Below are 21,507 nucleotides of genomic sequence, written 5' to 3'. Positions count from 1 at the left end.
TCAGAGGACGGCTTGGGCGACGACGACTGGAGTCGGCGCTGGATCCGGGGGAATCGACCTGACACGAAATGCCTCCGGAGAGCGGCGCGAAGCAGGGGCGTCGCCATAACGAGTAAATGTTACTGAGTGTATAGCATTGTAAGAAGTCGGAGGGAGAAAGAGGACCCTTAATGAGAGACACCCCCCGGTCTTTGAGCGTTAGATTTGATGCCGAACTCGGGCGTGGGAGATAATTCCGAAAGCTGGCGTCGGTGCTGATCCGCTTGCGCCATCGGATCTAGAGAATACGTGGGTCGGCTTCAGATTGGTTGACCGAGACGAAGTGGAGATGTCGGGGGCGGGATTCATCGGCTATCGAGTCGGAGTCAGGGGCCCGAGGGAGATTTTTTAATGAGTCAAAAGGGAAGGCCTTGCCGAACAATTGAGTTGATAGCTGTGACTATCGTGGATAGCTTGGGAGAGAAGCTGTGATAAACTTGGAGCTATCGTGATTATCCGCTTTGAATCGGATGTGGCTGAAGTTCGATGAAAACTACTCCCAGAGCATCAATCTGCCTGTGGCACGTCATAGTGGAGGAAATTCGTCAAGAGAGCTGCATGCTCGTGTGACCTCATATGTGTTCAAGCACAAATACAAGCATATTACATATCATTCGGATGTATGCATGCGAGCCTCAACTGGCTGGCCTTTGAGCAAGGGGTTCTCATTCAACAAGAACCAACAAAGAACCGTGGCTCATGATGGCTGCTTTCAAGCTCACCCATTCGTCAATCGCAGCCACACGGCTCACCTCCCTTGTCCCTGGCTTAATGTGGAAGCTGATGATCACGGCAACTCCCATGTCTGGCATGGCGCATTTGGGAAAATGTCCATGTGCCCTCATAAACTAGACATCCCCTCAGCTGAACTTCTCCTCATGTCTCGTTGAACGATCTCAATTGCTGCGAAACCGTGACGGCAATTCAACATGCCACAGCGCGATGCGTCGACTTCATCATCGGAAATGGGCAGTACTTGGGTCAATCTGCCTACAAGGACAAAGATGAACGAGGATGTTGAATCCATGGCTGATCGCGTGAGACGAGTACGGTCCGACTCGAGAGATCTTCGGAATTACTACAACATCAAGATCTCTGAAAGACGTCACAAACGGTTGAGCCAATTCTATAAAGATGAATTGGACGCTCTCTTCCAGGTGCCCTTCCAGGATCTTGGCCAGCAAGGCAGAGCCGACTTTTTACTTCTGCGAAACTACCTCAAGCGAGGGCAGCGACAGCTCAATCTCGATCAAAAAGCACAAGAAGCAGCGATGCCTCTGTTGCCTTTCGCGTCAATCATCGTATCACTGTGCGAGTCGAGACAAGATGTCAAGCCAATGGAAGCAGAGAAGACTGCCGAGTTATTGAACAAAGTCGCAGTTGAAACATCAAATGTCCAACACCAAGTGGAAGAAGGCAAAGTAAAAGTCAGCAAGCACAGTGCGCACAAAGCTGTTCAGATTGTGGCCGAACTGCGAAAACATCTGCACGAGTTTCTGAGCTTCTACACTACGTACGATCCCATGTTTGACTGGTGGGCAACCACACCATGGAGAGAAGCAAACGCCGCTTTACAGCACTATCAGTCTGTGGTACAAAGCAGACTGGCCGGAGTACGCCACGATGGCCATGATGAGATCTTTGGGCAACCGATCGGTAGAGACGGACTACTCGTGGAATTGGAAGCTGAGATGATTCCCTACGCACCTGAAGCACTGATCGATATCGCAAAAGAACAGTACAAATGGTGCGAGGCGCAAATGAAGAAGGCCTCAAAAGAACTCAACTTTGGTGATGACTGGAAGAAGGCCCTCGAACACGTCAAAACAAAGTCTGTTCCTCCCGGCGAACAAACCCAACTCGTCCTCCAGCTCGCTCGCGAAGGCACATCTTTCGTTCGAGAGCACAACCTTGTCACCGTGCCTGAAATCGCCGACGAGACATATCGAATGTTTATGATGTCTCCAGAACGTCAAAAGGAATCGCCCTTCTTTCTTGGTGGTCCTTCGATACTCGTCGCTTCCCCGACGGCAGACATGTCGCATGAGCTCAAGAAGATGGTCATGAGAGGAAATAATAGGCACTTTTCTCGTGCTACGGCTTTTCACGAACTCATACCTGGACATAGGCTGCAGTTATTCATGGGCGAACGACATCATAGTCACCGCCAGATGTTTACTACCTCCTTCTTTGTTGAAGGCTGGGCCATGTACTGGGAGATGGTGTTTTGGGAGATGGGCAACTTCTTCATCTCACCCGAGGACCGCATCGGTACATTATTCTGGCGCATGCATCGCTGTGCCCGTATAATCTTCTCTCTCAAGTCTCACCTGGGTGAGATGACGCCTCAAGAATGCATCGATCTTTTGGTCGATTGGGTTGGTCATGAGCCGTCCAATGCTGAAGCTGAGGTGAGACGGTCTTTCAACGGGGACTATTCGCCGCTGTATCAAGTGGGATACATGATTGGTGCGCTGCAGATGATGGAATTGAGGAAAGAGGTGTTGAGCTCGAGAAATTACAGCGAAAAGGAGTTCCATGATTGCGTTTTGAGGGCGAATACGATGCCTATCGAGTTGCTGAGGGCATTACTGCTTGGACTGGATCTGACGCCAGATTACAAGGCGCAATGGAGGTTTTACTCATCATGAGACCTCAATCACAGGTAAAGATGCCCAGATGCTTCAGAATTAATGACATTAATATCATAGTACAAAGAAAAGCTAATGTCGAATGAAGGTCCCCAAACGCCCCATCCATGCCAAAATGCCCATGTCGTGTCTTAAAACAACAACTCCTCATCCTCATCCAAAAGCCCCATCCCACTATCCTGTCCCCTACTCATCTTCTTCTTACTCGTCCTTCGAGCCAGACCACCAGAAAAGTACGAACCCCGATTCACAACCGTCCTTGACGAACTAGCGGAGCCCTGTGTTGTCTCCGCCTGCGTCTTGCTGGGCGTCTTGAGGAACTCTTGGCTCATCTGGACCACCCGTTGCAGCTCCTCCTTCATGGAATCGATTACTGCGCTGGCCTTTTCTCGATCTTGTTCCATTTGCGTCTTTAGGGTGCTGTTTTCCACGCGCAGGCTGCAGATTGTTGCGTGTGCTGTGCGCAGGGCTTCGTTGACCTTGTCAATCTCGCCGCGGTACTTCATCACGTTTGCATCGCCAGCCGCAAGGGCAGCGCCGTGTCTCCTGTTCAACTCTGAGATGTCCTTCATCTTGGACTCTTGGAGCTCAACCATTTGCTTTTGCAGATCCGCAGACCGTTGCAAAGCGTCCGTCAGCTTAGCCTCCAGCTCAGCGATGTTGTCCTCTTTCTTAGTGAGGACCTTGCGCTTCACTTCAAGCTGAACATTATGCTCATCCTCAGCATCGTGAGCCTCTCGCTCCATCCTTTGAACAAGATCCTCAAGTTCAGAGATATCCCGGATGTACCCATCCACAGCGCCCTTGAGCCTCTGGTTAGCGACTTCGAGCTCGCGTATCCGCGCAATCTTGTCGCTCATGAGTTTCTCCGCCTTGCCCATCTCTGCCCTGAGGCCGTCCATGACGGTTACACGAGCGTCGAGCTGTTTCCGCAGCGATGTCTCTATCTCGTGGTACTCGTCGATGGCGTCTTCGTCTTCTTTGGCTTTCTTTGCCATTTCGCGGAGACGGGTGAGGAGGAGGTCAAGAACCTCTGCTCCGTGGGATGAGAGTGGTAATGTGATCTCTCCCGGTGTGAGGTACTCCAACTCCAGACGAGCAGCTCGGAAACCTGATGCGAGGGACGTCATCATGTCGCTGGCGTCATCTCCAGAGAATCCAAGTTTGGTGATTGAGGCTGTGAGCTGGGACAAGGCGAATGCCCTATCGGACATTGTCTGGAGCATCATCTCAATCTGGGCTTCAAGGCCTTCAATTGCGGGTGTTGTGCTGTCGGTTTCTGTGTGAGGGCAGAATTCGGAGAGCTTATCGCTCAGTCGACTACCAAGGGCCTTGTATGAATCGAGGGTCTCTGTCAACTTGGCCATCTCAAGTTGGAGGGTAGACATCTCTCCTTCGAGCCGTTCCTGGTTGGGATCGGGCAGTGTCGCTTGAACGCCAGCTTCGACGCCAGTTTGAACGCCAGTATTGGTGTTCAAAACAGGCAGTGTTGGGAAAAGCGGTGATCCAGGAACTGTAGGACTTGTCGCAGGGGGCGTCATGAATGAATCTCTTGCCCTCTGTGTCTGCGGAGTGCTACAGACAAACTGTGCCATCGTCTCCTCACCAAAGTCGTCATCGTCGAGCGCCATGTCCATGCAATCTCCGGGGAACTGATCCCTCGCCGCGAGGGTCCAGTTGTATCCACGGTTCTGGTTCGCGTTGCTAGATCGCTTCCTCAGCTCGCTCTGAAGATCTTGAATCTGCTTCTCCAGATCCCATATCCGATCGGTGTCGAGGACGATGGTGGCGTTCTGCAGCTCGTAGATCTCTCGGTCTCGTGCCTTGAGCTCATTCTTGAGCTTTTCGATCTCAGCCTTGGATTCTTTGGCTCTTCGTCGCTTCTCTTGTTGTATCGTGTTCATCTCCTCACTCAAGCCATTGCGGCGGATGCGGCGTTGAACACGGCCATCGAGGACTTGGCGAAGAGACAGAAAAGTCACCTCTCCGCTCTGAGGAAGACCAGGACTCTTTGGTTCAAGTCTGCTCGGTGTGCTTTGCACGGGTGCAGATGAGTGACGACGACGTTTTGGTGTAGAAACAGATACACGACCGACCATTGGGGTTAACCCGCTGGATGCTGAGAGTCCCGGGTCCGAGAAGCGGACCCGCCTCTTGCTGCTTCTCCGAGGGGTTTTGGCAGAGGTTCTTGGAGAGGAGGGTACATCGGCCATTGGCTCAGGCTTGATGCTGCTGCGCCGTGAGCGCCTCACGGCAATAGGGAGATTGAGGTCTTCCATAGCTGACCAGGATATGGTAGACAATTAAAGCCCACCAGAATGGATACAGGCCGCCTGCAACAAAGAGGATAACAGTTGGTCCACAAAGAAGGCAGATGAGCCTGGGCAACAAAGGAACCAGGCAGGATTATTGTATTTAAACAAACATTCACAACAAACCAGACGTAAACACAGCGTGTCTTGCACGTCCAGGCAGACCCGACCCCTCGGCCCAATGTTTATGTTGTTGCCAATCACGGCTAGCGTCCGTCCGGGAGGCGGCCGGCCCCACCACCCCGCGATTCACCACAGCCAACCGAATCTGCGAGTTCAAGGGTCTCTCAAAACGGCCGCCCTTGAAGCTCGAGCCTCCCAGTGGGAATGGACGGTGGTAGTGGGGCAGAGAGTCGCACGAGAAGGGAGCGTGAATTTGGATTGTTGTTTTTGGTGCGAAGCTCGCGTTGAGAGGACGGGTCGGATTCACGGCCGGGGGATGGTGTTGTGCTGTTTGTTGTGCTTGGTCCCACTGCGTTTTTAGACGGGATATTGAAGGGGCAACCGGGAGGGATGGTGGATGGTGTCATGATGTTGTTGATGCTGTGGCGGTTTCTTATCATTTTCTTTTGTGTTAAGCGGTTGGGTGTTTTCGAGATGCTCATGATGAAGGTATTTTGATCTCACTCCACCAGATTAGCACCCACGGAACAAAGCACAGCATGCAACATCATTTTCTCGGCAATCCAAACATTCACGGCCAAGAACTCAAGTCAATAAATCCAGATCCACATGACCATGAGCAGCCAGGGATTCTTTAGCGATCTCTAGGCAGTTCCAGCGGAGCTTGGTAGGCACCTACTGAGTGGAGACCTCAAATGAAGCAATACCAACATCCAAACCCGCAGTCATGATATTGACCTCTGCACATGCTTATCACAAAATAAATCGGCTCCATGATACGATATGCAGTCGCATGATCAAACATCACCTTCGGTTCCTCGGCTGTCCGGTAACTGCGGCATGTTGGACCACTTCAAATAAACCCTCACCGAGATGACTAAGCCACTTGAACCAAGCTTCCCTCACCGACGAGGGTCTCCGTCCCGCCTTCACCTTGGGAAATTCCACGACTCATCACTCACCGTTTCGCCAAACATCTCCACTCCACCATCTGCAACTGACCCTTGCGACCACCCCCCAAGTGAGGCTCAAAGTTTCCCATGGTGAACACCTGCGATGCCCCAACCGTCTTCGAAGCAGGTCAAGTTTGTGGCCTCGGATCCCAACCGCGGGGGACTCCCCGTCAAGCGCAAGCAGGTCCAGCACGCCTGTGCCGCGTGTCGACGAAAAAAGGTCAGCTTGTGACACCTTGATGACTCGACGACACTTTTCTGACTGTTTTTATGTAGAGGCGATGCATTCACGCTGAGGATTCACGCGACGATTCTCCTGTGGCTGCGACGGCTGTCGCCGGACCAGAAGACCAGGACGAGACATCTCCATCCCGGTCATCGTGAGTGGGCCTATGCTTGATGTGTCTCTCCATGCTGATCACCTTATAGATCCGTTCCGTTGGCCTTGACAGGATCAACGCAGACTCACTCTAGTGCTCTACCCGAGCAAAATGGTACCAGCAACAACAGAGCCTCGTTTCAGTATGGCGATTCGACGGGGCCCGTCGCGACACCTTCAAGGCGCGAGTCGGCCAGCATGACGCCAAAGCCTCAGTCATCTTCGCGTTTCGTTGGTGATCTGAACCCAGAGGGCATGTTTGTGGAGGCGACAGGTTCAGCATCAATTCGTGAGACTTCGCAAAAGGGCGATGTCGGTATCTGGCTCTCGTCCACGGGCGGTGGACCAGGCCAAGCATCACAGTTCATCACGTCACGGCCTCCACCGATCATGGACCAGTTCTTGCTTCCCTTTGTTCGAGAACACTGTCTGTCATGTCTCCCTCCGGAGAAGGAGTATCGCAAGCTGAAGCGGTTATTTCTTCAAAAGATTCATCCCATCTTTCCCATCATTCCGGAGAACGCGTTGGAGGGTCCCTCTGATGAGCCCACTATCATCGTTCTACGGCAACTGGTCTGTCTGGCTGCGTCCACCGATCCCGCCATGTCTCGCTATCTTCGACTCAGGAATCGGGGTGATGAGGTTCTAACGTGCCAAGACTTTTCGCAGTCCATCTCTTCGGCAGTGCGGGCTATTCTTGAGACCAGCATCATCACCGACCGTGTTCTTCACATCAGAGCTCTCGTCATACTATCCCTCTACACGCAACCAAGCAGCTCCGAGGAAGCAGATCTCCCGGCACAACTTGGCGGGCGAGCCATTCACCATATCCAGACCCTTGGACTACACCTTCTCAGGTACGATGCTCCAAACTGCGAAGAGCTCGAGACGTTGTTTTGCGCAGTCTGGGCTGTCGACAGGATCAACGCGGCGGCTTACGGGAGGCCATGTTTGATGCATGAGAGAGACATTGGTGCGAATCTCGATGGATGCATTAAGAAGCGTCCACCATGCTTTCGACTTCTCCTCGCTGTGGTTCAGTGGCTTGACCAGGTCATTGAGCTGTACCGCCCGGGACCAAGTGCTGAGGCGTCTGGTCTCGACAAGGTCGCCTACATTGATCTTCCGGTGCTCGAGGCTATGATTGTGAATGCCGACGCTCTGAAGGTTCCGGGCTCACTGATTGGTCAGTCATGACTTCCGTTCTGACTGGGCATCTGCTAACTTGTACAGCCACCATCGAGACTTTCTACCACGCGGTTATTATCCTATCGTGTCGACTACCCCGTCCAGGCACTCTCACAGCAGCTTCAACTCTTCCTCCGCCATCAGCCAATGCGCGTCGCTCCCTCGCAGCTGAGCGGATAGCATGTGCCGTGTTACGTGATCATCTCAGCCCTATGCCATTCGTTCCCTATGCTGTTTGTCTAGCACTTAGTGTTGAGTATCGCAAGATGAGACATAGCCGCCTACCAATGTTCCGAGCTCGAGCGATGCATTCGTTCCGACGAAACTGTGAAATGTTGAGAAAATTCGGAGACTACTTCTGGAGCGCTAATGTCGTTGCCGGTCTTGGCGAGAGAGTGCTGAAAGAGATGGAGCGTGCCGCGACAACTCTCACCAAGGATACGACACCACCTCCTCCTCCAGGAGAAACACCAAGCTCGGCTCCGTCTTCGAATTCTCAGCCAAACTCTGTTCCTCGACAACCTGAATCCACGGTCCCGGTGGCTAATCCGACCATGATCAACTCCGTGCCGAGTGTCGAGCAGCCAGTCGACTTTTCGCTCATCGACGCCATCTCGGGCCAGGATGTTTTTGGTCATATCGATCCCAACTTCAACCTCAACGCTGTCGAAGATGCGCTGGAAGCCAACCTGGACATTGCTCTTCCATTCAACTGGGGAGATTGGGGACAATATGCTACCTGATCAGTGTCTCGACGATCCACACATGACATATATATCATTAACCCATCTCGAACTATGGCCGCAATTATTGCGCATTCGAAACATTTTTGCGACGCCATACTGAAAGCCTCTGCGTTTAGACCCAGTCGGCAACATTTCGGGAACATACATGAGGCCATGGTACAAAGCCACCTCGGCGACCGAGCACGGCAGATGGACGAACGGAATTCCGCTTTTCCGCACCTCGCAAAAACCGATATATTTTCATGAGGGTCAGGTTACGAGTCGAACCACAAGCGCAGGTTGACACTTGATGGAGGTGAGACCGTCAGCATTGGCACTCCGTGTCCGCGGGCAGCGACGGACAGTGAGCATCTGTATAAAGAGGCTTGCATGGACTCTGAAACTTTATCTTCTCCATCTTCATTTATCTTACATCAGATACAATCATGGCGTACCCTTCTCTGGTCGAAGTCGACAATATCGAAATCGTCGTTCTTGTGAACGATGAGATCGACTACATCTCACCCAGTCCGAATGACCATGTCAAGCACACTCAGTCGTTCCGTGGCGCGCCTGTCGATGTGCTTCCAGATCCAGCGGCTAGAGGTGGTGCGAAAGTGGAGTTTCCGATGAGGAACCTCTGTTGTGGCGCACTTGGCCTTTCGCTGCTCATTGTGAGAATACCAAGTGAAGTTTCTCAGCTTATAGCTGACTTTCTAGACTGTCACGAAGGATGGGAAAAGTCACAGCTTGCTTTTCGACAGTGGACCGGAAGGCGATATTTTTGAGAGAAATGCCAAGCGACTTCGACTCGACATGAGCAAGGTTGAAGTCATGACTCTGTCTCATTGGCATCGCGATCATTCTGGCGGCATGGTCTCGGCCATCAAACTCGTCAACGAAGGAAAAGTGGATGGCGATAGAGTAACGGTTATCGTCCCTCCCAATCGTCCCGCGCATCGAGGCAACAATGGGGGACCGCACATCTTGTCGCTTGAAGCAGACCCTACTCTGGAGGAACTTGAGAACGCAGGCGGAAAGGTCGAGACAAATACTCAGCCGCAGACGGTGCTGGACGACATGTTTTTGATCTCGAGCGAAATTCCTCGACAGACGGACTATGAGCTTGGCGTTCGGGGCGGCATCCGCTATGAGCCTGAGACCAATACTTGGGAAAAGGACGAACTCATCATGGACGAGCGGTTTGTCATGTGCAAGATCAAAGGTATGCAGCATGTTGCATGTGAAATGGAAATGCTAATAGGTCATAGACAAGGGCCTTGTAGTCTTTACCGGCTGCAGCCACGCCGGTCTCATCAATGTTGCCAGACACGCCAAAGAGCTCGACAACAGTCCAATTCATGCGATTGTTGGCGGCTACCATCTCGCAGACGCTGCCCCGGAAAAGATGAAGAAGAGTATCGAGGATCTCAAGGCACTCAAACCCACGGTACTCATGCCGGGTCACTGTACGGGATGGAGGTTCAAGGGACTCATTGAGAAGGAAATGCCGGGCCAGATGGCACCTGTTTTTGGTGGAACCAAGTACCACATTTGATGAGTAGAAGCTGAGTCTCAGTGACGAGGCTGGTCTGTACTATTCGTCAGTTTGTTTATTTCAGTCTATTCCTTCACGTGGTCCAGCATCATGACCGCATTTCCAGCAGCCACAAGCGTTTCAACAGCCTGTCTTACGTGCCATTGATCTACTGGTCCCCTCGTAGTTCGTTTTGCAATGTAAAATACGCCTGGGACGGAGGAATAATCGCGTGGTGCTGACCCCCAGCAAATCACGCTTCATGGACTGCGCCTCAACCTTCCAAGATTTTGCCTATTCGGGAAATGAACATCCACCAAAGACGCCTTGCGACGATTTCAGCGGGACATGGATTTACCCGACATGAAAGAGTTGAATTGATGGTTGGATTTTGCCCAATTGAGGATTCTTAGCGGTTACGGGTTGGAGATTACGGTTGTGCGTGGAAGACTTATAATTCGTGATGGTGCCCTTGGCGTTTGAGTAGATATGCATTGCCTTTTTATCTTGCTAGATTCAGAATGTTTGTTTACTTGGGAACTATTGAGGATTCTTGGGTTGTTGGGAATGATTACTTTTCTGTGGCGTGAGTTGAAGTATTCGTTGATTGATGCTGATTGCTAACGGTTTATAGCAAGAACTTGCCTGGTCCTCTTCAGCAGATATGGGATCGTCTAGGGAATGCATGCGGACATGCTAACAAGGTCGGCACCTTGATATCGTGGATGTCTACAGCTCCTGATGGGACGTATGCCATCATGACCAAGGGAGGCGAACGTGAGTGAAACCACTAGGTACATGGGCCAAGCTTACACGAATAGTTCTATCAAATCGTCAGGATGTACTCGCAGCAGCTCAACCTCCCACCTCAGTCGAACACATCACCTTTTCTCCTCTAGGCGGCTGGTTCATCCGCTTCAACGACGGAACAGTCCAGGTCTCTCACTCAAGTGGCTTCTCCACCGCATTCCACCGTCTCGTCCTTCAATATCTCGACCTAAGCTGTCAAACACGACAGTATTCACCAATTCGCAATGTCTTCTTTGGAGCGCAAGAAGTTGTCATTGTACGAACTGATAGGGAGTTGTTATCTGCCATGTTGTCGCAGTCTTTGCAGTCGAGTTTGCAGGCTTTGACGACTGGGGAGTTGAAGAGTGATGGGTTTGTTTTGGGGAGGAATACTGTTCTCTGTCCTTGTGATCCTGATCAATATTTTCTCGAAGCGGTTTCGGGATCACGGTCGAAGCATTTGTATCAGATGTTGGCTACTAAACTTCCGGATCAGTTGGTCGTCATGGCTATGGAGAAGCAGTCGCCGTCTGATGATGTGCTCAACTCGTTCATTCACGGGCCATTCAAAAACAGGTTGTCTGTTTCGAGCTCGACTCAGGCGCAACATCGGCCGAGTTCTTTTTCTGGACCTTCTACTCCGGTGGTTAATGGTCGTTCGAATCATCGACATTCCATATCTTACGCCGCGCCTCCAGACTGGAACGTCGTACCACAAGTCACTTATCCCCAAGCATCTCAAGAGATTCCTCCAACAGCGCGACAACGCTACGAAACAATCTTTGCCAACGAAGCTCTTGGCAAACCCTACCTCAACGGGATGGAAGCCGCGGGGATATTCATGACGAGCGGGCTATCCAGGACGGATCTTGCTGGTATCTGGGATGAAGCAGACCGAGATCGGAATGGACAGTTTGACAAGGAAGAGTTTGTGCAGGCCATGTGGAGGATTGAATTACAGACTGGAAGGGTTTCACCTCCATTGCCACCTAGGCCGTGGAATGGACAAGCTCCTGTGCCGGCGCAGCAATATCAGCCTCCTCCTGCAGCTCCGGCTTACAACTATCCTCCAGCTGCACCATTTCAACCACTCCCCCCAGTACAGCAACCCTCATACGTCCAACCCAACCAACCCCAAGGCATCCAGACCGTCGAAATCCTCGTCGCGATCCGCTGCAAAACCTGCGGCAAAGGCCTCGCCCCCTCCGACACAGTCTACCGCTCTACAACACACCACACCATCGACTACTTCTGCCCAACCTGCCACCGTCCCCCCACAGCAACCCAAGTCCTCCTCGCAGCAGGCAAAGACCTCCCACAACGCAAACGTTCATCAATGGGCTGCAGCGGATGCTGGAAGGACATCAAAAAGGGCAAGATGGTATGGCACTGCAATAAATGCTGGGATAAAGATCTTTGTCAAAAGTGTTGGGGGAAGACGAAAAAGCAGTGTAAACATGCTGCTAGTGGGCAGGTTGCCATGATGAGGGTTGGAAAGGGAGGCTCTGGTGATGAAGACGATGATGAGCTTATCGCGGATGTTATCGATGGGGTTGTCAGTATTGCCACGGGTGGGTTGTAGTTGTATTCAGCGCTTGTAGAGTAGGGTTTAGCCAGTTTCAATTCGTGTCTTGACAGTATAAAGTCTGTTTTTTGTTACCCAACGCCATGTCGGCCTTTGCCTGACTGCTCATTCGCAGTTATCCCTCCATCTTTGACCCTTCTCTTCCTATTGTCGACCTTCGACAAATCCAGCAAGCCTTCTCCATCGCATTCCAAGAGCAGAGTATAATTGGGTATCATATCATCGTAAAAAAGAAAGTAAAAAGTAGCCGTGACTGTTCACTTTTTTGGTCGTTCACTCGGCAAATCTGTAGGTTTCCCCCTAAACTGATTCTTCAACTCGTCGATGAAATGCTTTGTAAACCTCTGATGTCGATCGCTCGAATTTGGATCCGCTACATCCTTCCATTAGCCCATCATGAGTTCTCTTGGTGTGAACAAGAGGGAGCGCGAACCTGTCGCTTCACCGGGTGCTAGCGGCTCGTGAGGATTTCGACCGTATTGCTTCTCATTTATCGTCTTGTGTATCTTTCCCACTGCGCGATGGAAACCTGGACGTCGAAGGATCTGAAGGTCGTTAGCATTGCTTTCGGAGTGTCGGGATGCGTTTTCGTACCGATGCGACGATGTGGTCCTAAGAACTGTTAGCCATGGCATTGAGGGTATGGGTGAGTGAGGTACCTCGAAGGACTGGATCATACGGAGCGCCCACCAGTAGACGGACATTTTGGGAGTATGCGATGTATGTGGTTGAGGATGGAAGTTGAAGCTTACGGATGCGAGTGTAATTGATGTTTGGCGGGGTGGCGATTGGAGGATGACAAAGACAAAGTCAAAGTTGGCTACCCTAGACTTTTCCATGTGTTCATTGTTTCGGAGATGAGTGAGCCAATTGTACCCACCTCTGTGTAGGCAACTCTTGTTTAAAGGGCTCTTCGAAATAAAAATAAACATTGGATGATATTATTTAATCTTATTTATTGATTTATGTCGTTAGAGCGAAAGAAATCGTGTTGCGCTCCGCCAAGCATCGGCTATCTCACTTGTACCCCGTCGCCATCCATGATGAAATCGATCTGGTCGTGTGGATAAGCCGTCTCACTCGCATATATTGCGTAGAGATCTTATACATACATAAACATTCACTCTACTATGGGAAAGACTACTGTTGGGTTAGTGCCAAACCAGGAATACATTCACACAAGTTTCGCAACTTCAATGGCCAACACAATTGAGTAAAATCTTGCTTTTATTCCCCCTCAATATCTTCTCCACCATTTTTACCCTCCACCTAAGCCTGAATATACTTGCCCAGGAAAGAAGTCTGATAATCCTGCTTTCCCAGGGGAACACCCTCCTTGCGCAGAATAGCATACGTAGTAGTCAAGTGGAAAAACAAGTTGGGCAGAGCATACCCATTGACATAATCCCTGCTAGCCAACTGCGCCGACTTTCCAGGTCCAAGACCAAGCGTGACAATCTCTCCCTCGCGCTTGTTAACAGTCTCTCTATCCGCCTTTTCCACAAGTTCGAGCACCTGAGCGATACGTGCGTGGAAAGCCTCAAAGTTGTCAAAGTTCTCCCGGTTTAGAGACAAGGGCTCGACGCCTGTGGTGCGGGCGACAATCTTTTGGGCCACGTCGGAGACGCAGTGGACTTGGAAGCTCAGGGGGAGCATGTCCTCGGCGAGTTTGGCTTGGGGGAAGCTGGAGGCGTTGGGGTGGGCTTCGGCTTTCTTGAGGATGGCCGAGAGGGAGTTGAGGGCGTCCTTGGCCAGGAGGATGGCAGAGTCGTAGAGTGCGTAGCTCATGATGATTGATAAGAGGGTGTATGGTGCGTGTGTGTAAGAGGATTGCGTGATGAGTGTCGGGTTTGATCAACTCTCCGAGAGGCGAATCTCTCAAATATATATATCTGTCTATTCTCCCTCCAAGCAACCCTGACGTCCCCCCCACATACTCTGGCCCTTTCACCCCTTGCTTCACCGCTCATGCGCTTTACTAATGCCCTTTCCCGTGTTACTACGTAACTCCAGATGATTCCTCAACCGTGTATTACTAATGTACTTTTCCATGGAGCTGAAACGCCGTCGCCTGTTCTAAGTGGAGTGGGACGGCCCATCGGCGCCGAGACCCGAAGGAGGGGGGAAGCAAACCATCGTGAGTTTTTTGAAGATCACGGATAGGGCTGATGCTTGCCAGGAACATTGTTTACTGATCACCAACTCACACCATTCTCACCATCAGCCTGGTTGAATATCACCATTGGAAGTGGAGAACTTGCCGTAATCAGGACACGGAGTGCATTACAGCCGGACGATAATCTGTCCGAATTCCAATGTTTGAGGCTTCATCTCATTTAATGGCTTACAAATGCGAGCAAGCCTCATATTGGTCGTGCATGAAAGGATAAACATGCTATATCCGGTGTTGCTTACAAACAAACAAACATGCTCATTTTCAGGCAACAGGGAATTATGAGAATACGTGTGATCAAATGTGGTCAGTTTGGAATCAACGATACGTGTACAATTCAGGCCAACCTCCTCAGCGTACAAATCCTCCTCTTCAGACATCAATACGTATACAGTTCAAACACCAACATCTCAAAACCCAAGAGCCGCATTCGAAGCCTCCACAGCTTCTCTAGCTCCCGGCCTGGCCCCTTCATCAATAACCAACCTCTCCAGCCCCATGGCTCTCCTCCCCACACCGTCCGCCCACCCCCGAAGCATCTCCTCCGTGGACCGGTCCACATGCCCCGACTCGCCCGCTCCTCCGGGGAAATCAGGTCCCGGGGTGCCTCTTCGGAAGGCTTCGCGTTGGCGGACGAGGTATTCTGCGTTTTGTTGGGTTACGGGGCAGACGGGGATGTAGAGGACGCTCGAGTCTGCTTTTCCGTTGTGGACTTTGTCGACTGAGTGGATGGCTGACTCTATTAGTTACCATGACGATCAAGAGGAAGAGGGAACTTGCTGTCGCAGTGCCAGCCTACAAAATCTCCAGGCCGAATCTCAGGAACATGCACCATGGTCCTTTCAAGATCCAGATGCGGATGCAACTCATCTGTGCACTCTTGACCCGTCCCCGGCGTAGCTCCCTGAAGCTCACTCGTCATACCATCAACACCCATAAACTCCCAATTCTCCTCATCGAGGTAGTTTGCCGACGCACGACCTCTCTTGTTCTGGAAGAATGGTCGCAAAAGGACATATGCCGTCGATAGCTTCATGAGGGGGTTCACTAGAAGTGTACCTTCGGCTGGCTTTGTGTGGCTCATGCTCATCCAACCTTGCCACATTCTGAACATGGAACAAGGTCCAAGACCGTCGTAGAGGTTGTTGACGGCTTCAACTCTTCCACTCGCATCCCAAGGATCGTATTCTTCCCAGTTGCCTTCTAGGATACGGTCGTACACACCTCCACGGCCGTAACCTTCCTTCTCCCATCGTTCAACACTGCCGCCATCAATATGAGGGCCCAGAGCAAACGAGGCATCACCGGGCTGTCGAATACGAAGGCGATCAGCGTATGAAAACGGCTGGTCCAAAAAGATGGGCGTATCAGGGGATGAAGAGTGCCATAGGAACGACATGAGATGTTGCTGGACCTTCAAGAAATTGGGATGAGCGCGAGCCTTGAGCTGAGGAGCAGACCAATACAACTCATAAACCTGAGGATCATGAGCCGGAAAACCTACAGAGTATTAGCAGAACATCTACAAGTGTAGACAAACACTCACCTCTCGTTGAAGGATTCTTCTTGACATACTCCTCAATCTCATCCTTGTAAGCCCTCGCCTCAGCCTCTGGAATAACACCCTTGATAACAACAGCACCCCTCTTCCTAATCTCTTCCTTCAAAACATCAACATCCTTCTCAAAGTCTGAAAACTCGACCTGAGGAATAACAGAAGGACCCTTTTTTGCAACAATTTCGTTTTCTCTTTTCAGCTGTCGGAGGAGTCTTCCCCAGCTTGCCACAATCTCCTTTTCCCGACCACGAACGAGGTCGCACTTTAGTTCGCGGAATCGATCGGGGAGGGGTTCCCTCTTTGCGCCTGAGAGGGATGTAAATGCGTCTGAAATGTCGCCTTCCTTCTTTGTTGACTTTTGTGCTGCTGCTGTCGTCATGCGTCGACAAAAGCCCTTGGGCGTTTTAGCCAGAGAAGTTCTCAACATAATGATCACTGTTTCAAAAGAGGAGTAAGACCCTGTGTGTCTGATGACCACCATCTCATCATCAAACCGTCTTCCATTCTTATATCCTTCCGTGAGGAGTGCGGGACTACCCCTTTTGGAAGTCCGCACTCCTCATGATCTACTACCACACTTTTTTCGCAAATACCCGAAAGTTAATCCACACTCTGATGGGGACACTCAAAAGCAAGTTTGCTGACGACGGGTGTGGGCTCGGTGTGCCTCAATATGCGTGTCGGTGGAATATGTCCCGACGTTAGCCAGCCTTGGTGGCTGTGATGGAGGGTTCAGGTGGCATCACTCATCAGAAACAGAAAGCCAACCACTAAAGTCGTAATAAATACCCAGAATATGTCAAATATGTCGATCCCTTCCTCATCAACACCATCAAGTCCCTCGTAGTAATGCAGTGCAGCTGCCCCGTCCCTAACGATACTGGTATTATACAAGATAACTAAACATCAACACCCTAGCACCGTATGTCTTCTCTATGAGCCCTCCCCAACTCCTGATGCTGTCTTTGGCCGTATGGTATGCTTGATTAGTCGATCTCCCCTAGCGCCCTCTTCATCCGTTCTTTTAGGTCTCGGTTCTCCAGCTCCAGTCCTCCCAGCCTCTGCCTCGCTGCGTGTCGATCCTGATTGCGTCCTTCTCGCTCCATCTTGAGCTTGTACTCCATGTCTCGCAGTCGGAACAGCCATCGGTTGTCATTATTGTTGCCTGCCTCGTCGGTGAGGGCTGCCATGTCTCTAAGACCCAGTCCACCGGCCGAAGAACCAGGAAGGGCTGTGGCAGATGATCTCGTCATGGTGGATGTCCGCGTTTTGGACCTGGACCGACTGGATCGATCTCTATTCTGTTCACCCGGTCCACGAGGTATTGATGGTGATGGTGAGCCGCCGGTACTGACTGGAATCAAGGAATCAGAAGGCTCTCTGGATGAGTACGCCGCCCGGGCTCGGACATCGTTGGCCGTGCGGAGAGTGGTATTTTCGACCTTGAGTTGACGGTATGCCTCTTCTAGGCGAGAGTAACGGGCATCGTGGCTTAATGACCCAGACGCGACCGAGTTCCTCACCATAGTCTCTAGTCGATCTAGCTTCTTGGTGCGGACGCCAAGGTTGTTCTCCAGAGTCTGATACTCGCGGTACAAATCTCGCTCCACAGACTTGATCCTTGACTCGAATGAGCCAACCATGAGCTCGATAGCTTTGACGGCAGCCAGCAAGTTCTTGGAAAAGCCGGGAAGACGGTTTGCAACCACCTCCAGAGATGGCAGTACTTGTCGATCGATAAGAGCGTTGCCATTAGCCCACTCCCTGCCGCACAGCTTACTGAGCTTCTGCCAGAGCAGAAGGAGCAGTTCGTTGCGCTCTTGAAGTTGCTCGCGAGCTGTCTGCTCCAATATCGCGATCCGCCTGCGATCTTGTCCCCGTGTCGTCTCGAGTTCCGCAATCCGGATATCCTGACTGCTGGCGGTACGAGTAAGATGCTGGTGCGTCTTCTGGTGCGTCTCGTACTGAGACTTGGTGTTTCTGTGAGCAACACGCTCCTTTTCGAGCAGCTCGGCGAGCTTGCGGCTCTCAAGGGCATGTGACTCGAGTAGAGAATCACGCATCTTGATGATGCGGTCCTTCTCCACCAAAGCAGCCTTGCTTGCATCGAGGTCGCGAATCGTATTCTCAAGCTCTCGTTGTAGCTTGGCAATAGACTATCACCGAATTAGCGCAAATCTTCCTATGCTTAGAGTAAAACATACCTTGAGAAGGGAAGAACGAGTGCCGTTGAGGTCACCCAGAGCCTCACGCAAGTTATTCTCGAGTTCCATCAGCCTCTCCTTCCACTCGGTAGCTTCCACTTCTCTCGACGTCAAGTTCTTACGCAGGCGTCGTGCCTCATCCTTGGCAGCAGACGCCTCCCTGTTGAGCTCGTTGACGAACTGTTGCACCTCCTCCTTCTCTTGGTCTGCGACAATCTCTCGTTGGTGTCTCTCCTGCTGCAAGCGGTTCTCCAGCTCCTTAACCCGGTCCTTTTCTTCACGCAGGCTCTGTTCGGCGTTGGCCAGTGCCGCTTCTAGATCTCCAATGCGGATCTTGTCACCCTCTTGCTCTTCTCGAAGGAAGGCAATCTCTCCCTGAGAGGACTCTTGTTGCACCGACAGTCGCTGGTTCTTGTCGTTGGATTCCATGAGCTTCTGCTCCAGCTCCTCAAGCTCCTTGTTGGAAGAATCCAACTCTTGCTCGAGCTGTTGGATCCGGCGCATCTTGCTCTCCTGGTCGTCTTCGAGTCGAATGAGGGCCTCGCTCATCTTTCGCATCTCTTCCTGCAAGGCGTCGAAATTCTCTGAGCGGTCCTGAAGGTCTGCTTGTAGCCGTTGCATCTCATCAGCATGCTGGTCCGCCTCTGACTCTAGAGCGTCAATCTCCTCCTGTGCTTCTTTCCTGAGCGACTCGAATTCGTTTTCCATGTCACTTTGCTCGCGCAGAGCCTCATCACGCTCCGACTGCAAGGCAACCAAGTCGTTCATGGCATTGTTGAGATCCTCCTGTAGAGACAGTGCTGCCTCCTCGGCCTGGCGTTTACCATCGATGGCTGTTTCAAAGTCCTCCATACAAGTCTCGAGCTCGCGCTGCAGCTCCTGGTTCTGCAGCTTAACCTCGCTGATCTTGTCGCGGAGTTCAGCCATCTTGTTTTCCATCTCTTCGCGCTCTGCTTCTTCCTCTATCTGCGTCCGTGTCTTTATGCTGCCACGCGACTGTGGCCTTTCGGGACCGCCGACTTGTGAAGCAGATCGCTCAAGTAGACTGTCAATGGTGGAGGGCGCGGGGCGACCTCTTCGCTGAGCCATCTTGAGGTCCTCAATCTCTTGGTAGAGGCGCTCTTTCTCGCGGTTCCTTGAGGTCAGCATTGACGTCTGAGCGCCAACTTCTCGTCGCAACTCGGCATTTTCATGGCGCAGCTGTTCACTCTCTCGGCGCAGTTCGTCAACGAGTGTAGTAGCTGCGCTGAAGTTGCCGTTGGAGCCCTCGATTTCGCCTGACAGGCCTGAAACAGGTCGACTCTGTTCCATGTTGGCATCTCGCGCCTTCTTGGTGATGTTGTAGATGTTGGTCGTGTGGTGCAGACCACCCTGTCCGCCGGTCAAGCCAGACATGTCCTGCTTCAGCTTAAAGACCTCGTCTCGCAACCTCCTGTTCTCATCGTCGGCCTGCTCTCTCCGGGCTGTCTCTTGCTCAAGAAGGTCCTTCCAAACATCGGCTTCTTCCTGTCTGCCCAAGTTGTCACTTGTCCTCTCGCCAAGTGATCTCACAATGTCGGCAAACTTTCGTCTCTCTGATTCCTTGTTAAGGCTTTCAGATCGAAGTCTTTCGATCTCGGTCGCATACTCCTCGACCCGCTCGCGCAAAAAGATTAGTTCCTCCTCTCGCTCCTGAGCCTCCTCGTCACCCATTCGGGCCGTTTGGTCTGTTGAAGATGTACCGCTCTGTGCTGTGCTTGGTCGTTCGCCCTCATCCTTAATCTGCTTCTCCAACTCCTTGACTCTTCTTCGCAGAACCTTGTTGTCGCGCTGTAGCACCGCAAGACCAGTCTTGAGCTCAACGTTCTCGGAAATCATCTCCTTGATACCCTCTTCTGACAACTTGTCCAGACGATCGCTCAAGAACATAACTTTGAGCTTCAGATCAAAGTTCTCCTTGGACAGCCTCTCGATGGTGCTGCTCTGCTCTTTGAGGGTCAAGTTCCTCCCAGACCGAGCCGTGGTGACTGAACCCATGGTGACCGAGGAAGGTTTCCGGGGGGTCTCAAGTCCACCCTTGTACTTGTACTCCTTGGCCAGAGACTCGGGTACCTGGACGTTCCTAACATGTCGTGCTATAACCGTGTCTGTTGGTGCAGTGTTGAACCCTTCCTTAGAGGGCTTGGGTGTACTGAGCAAACCAGAGCGTCGCGGTCGTTCGGGACTATCGACTTCGGGGAGCGGCTCCAGTTGCGGTAATGACGTGTCGGTGTAGTCTTCTGCGCCAAAGGCTGATCCTATGCTTCCTATGCTGATGGACCTCAAGATGGGGTTGCTCGTGTGTCGTGTCATTCCCATGGCGGGAACAGCGCCGCCAGACTGGAGGGCATAGTCGGTACCGAGGCCAACAGTCATGTCGCTGCCTTCGTGTGACTCGGGGTTTGTCACGAAAGAAGATGTCGATGATCGTTGGCTTCCGAAGCGACTGCGCAAGTATTTGGGTCGTCGGCTGCGTAGAGAATGGCCAGGGGTACTACCAGCAAGCGACTGTCCTTGAGTGTCGTGTTCTCCTGAACTGGATATTATGGAACTCTCGTGCTCTGTATCGCGGTCCTCGCTCTCGTCGGCACCTTGGTTATCTCCTGGCTGGCTAGCCATACTAACAGCTCGCGAGATGGTCCTTCGGGCAGCGGCGGCGGTAGGGGATGAGTCGAAGTTCTCGAAGCTAGAGGTGGTGTTGGTGGCCGTGGTGGTCACATCGTGCTCGTCCTGCTCCTGTATCGTTGGTCCAAGTCGGGGTACTATCTTCTTTGTCGGCGAATCAAATTGGTACGTGTCATCAACGCCGCCTTGGTTGTTTGTCGATGCCGTGGGAATAGGCGATAGGGCGGGCAAAAAGCTAGACTCCACGTCTCCAAGGTGGCGCCTGACGTCCTCCTCAGTTAGGGAATCATCAGGCCCCCGTGTGAAATCGACGGTTACGGGGTCAAAGTAGCTGCTTTCAGGGGCTAGATGCCCGGGGACTCGCAGCATTGCATTGTTGTCGCGGATCGCTGCCCTTGAGGATGAGGCGCTTCTCGGTTGGAGATTCGTGGGTGTCGGGGATTTGCTCTTGGTAGCATCAGCCATCAGGTCAAAGGTCGCGGTGGTCGGGTTTGTCGAGGCCTGCGCCGGGGAAGTAGCTGCGACTGTGTCTGCTGTCGTGGTAGATGTCTCGGCGATATCATATTCGTCGTCGACGCGATGGGCCGTCTGAGGACGCGACCCGTTGCTGGGGCTCGAGCTGGAGGGCTGCTGGCCGGAGGGGCCTTG

At 52.0% G+C, this 21,507-nt stretch overlaps 8 protein-coding genes across 8 annotated transcripts; 4 read left to right on the top strand and 4 right to left on the bottom strand.

Moving 5' to 3' along the window:
• Nucleotides 1–1,043: 1,043 nt before the first annotated feature.
• Nucleotides 1,044–2,690, top strand: NECHADRAFT_39842 (uncharacterized protein; the record flags this gene model as incomplete). Its single annotated transcript, XM_003048052.1, has 1 exon — nucleotides 1,044–2,690. The coding sequence occupies one exon, from the start codon at nucleotides 1,044–1,046 to the stop codon at nucleotides 2,688–2,690; it is 1,647 nt and encodes a 548-aa protein (XP_003048098.1).
• Nucleotides 2,691–2,821: 131 nt separating this feature from the next.
• NECHADRAFT_93219 (uncharacterized protein) lies at nucleotides 2,822–4,969 on the bottom strand (the record flags this gene model as incomplete). Its single annotated transcript, XM_003047875.1, has 1 exon — nucleotides 2,822–4,969. The coding sequence occupies one exon, from the start codon at nucleotides 4,967–4,969 to the stop codon at nucleotides 2,822–2,824; it is 2,148 nt and encodes a 715-aa protein (XP_003047921.1).
• Nucleotides 4,970–6,181: 1,212 nt separating this feature from the next.
• Nucleotides 6,182–8,388, top strand: NECHADRAFT_39754 (uncharacterized protein; the record flags this gene model as incomplete). The annotated part of the gene is made up of 4 exons (XM_003048051.1): nucleotides 6,182–6,298; nucleotides 6,355–6,458; nucleotides 6,589–7,643; nucleotides 7,691–8,388. 4 exons carry the CDS (start codon nucleotides 6,182–6,184, stop codon nucleotides 8,386–8,388), a joined length of 1,974 nt encoding a protein of 657 aa, XP_003048097.1.
• A 428-nt stretch (nucleotides 8,389–8,816) lies between these two features.
• On the top strand, nucleotides 8,817–10,036 carry NECHADRAFT_100336 (uncharacterized protein; the record flags this gene model as incomplete). Its single annotated transcript, XM_003048050.1, has 3 exons — nucleotides 8,817–9,044; nucleotides 9,091–9,595; nucleotides 9,642–10,036. The coding sequence occupies 3 exons, from the start codon at nucleotides 8,817–8,819 to the stop codon at nucleotides 9,926–9,928; spliced, it is 1,020 nt and encodes a 339-aa protein (XP_003048096.1). The 3' UTR covers nucleotides 9,929–10,036.
• A 392-nt stretch (nucleotides 10,037–10,428) lies between these two features.
• NECHADRAFT_79898 (uncharacterized protein) lies at nucleotides 10,429–12,278 on the top strand (the record flags this gene model as incomplete). The annotated part of the gene is made up of 3 exons (XM_003048049.1): nucleotides 10,429–10,493; nucleotides 10,542–10,684; nucleotides 10,729–12,278. The coding sequence occupies 3 exons, from the start codon at nucleotides 10,429–10,431 to the stop codon at nucleotides 12,276–12,278; spliced, it is 1,758 nt and encodes a 585-aa protein (XP_003048095.1).
• A 1,272-nt stretch (nucleotides 12,279–13,550) lies between these two features.
• On the bottom strand, nucleotides 13,551–14,069 carry NECHADRAFT_93218 (uncharacterized protein; the record flags this gene model as incomplete). The annotated part of the gene is made up of 1 exon (XM_003047874.1): nucleotides 13,551–14,069. The coding sequence occupies one exon, from the start codon at nucleotides 14,067–14,069 to the stop codon at nucleotides 13,551–13,553; it is 519 nt and encodes a 172-aa protein (XP_003047920.1).
• Nucleotides 14,070–14,864: 795 nt separating this feature from the next.
• On the bottom strand, nucleotides 14,865–16,391 carry NECHADRAFT_40290 (uncharacterized protein; the record flags this gene model as incomplete). Its single annotated transcript, XM_003047873.1, has 3 exons — nucleotides 14,865–15,175; nucleotides 15,211–15,954; nucleotides 16,001–16,391. 3 exons carry the CDS (start codon nucleotides 16,389–16,391, stop codon nucleotides 14,865–14,867), a joined length of 1,446 nt encoding a protein of 481 aa, XP_003047919.1.
• Nucleotides 16,392–16,998: 607 nt separating this feature from the next.
• NECHADRAFT_39939 (uncharacterized protein) lies at nucleotides 16,999–21,228 on the bottom strand (the record flags this gene model as incomplete). Its single annotated transcript, XM_003047872.1, has 2 exons — nucleotides 16,999–18,168; nucleotides 18,217–21,228. 2 exons carry the CDS (start codon nucleotides 21,226–21,228, stop codon nucleotides 16,999–17,001), a joined length of 4,182 nt encoding a protein of 1,393 aa, XP_003047918.1.
• Between the last annotated feature and the right edge of the window lie 279 nt (nucleotides 21,229–21,507).

This window comes from Fusarium vanettenii, assembly GCF_000151355.1.
Source record: "Fusarium vanettenii 77-13-4 chromosome 5 genomic scaffold NECHAsca_12_chr5_2_0, whole genome shotgun sequence".
NCBI classification, from domain to species: Eukaryota; Fungi; Ascomycota; class Sordariomycetes; order Hypocreales; family Nectriaceae; genus Fusarium; species Fusarium vanettenii.
The sequence above is the reverse complement of the archived record's forward strand: the minus strand, read 5'-3'. Positions and strand labels throughout refer to the sequence as shown.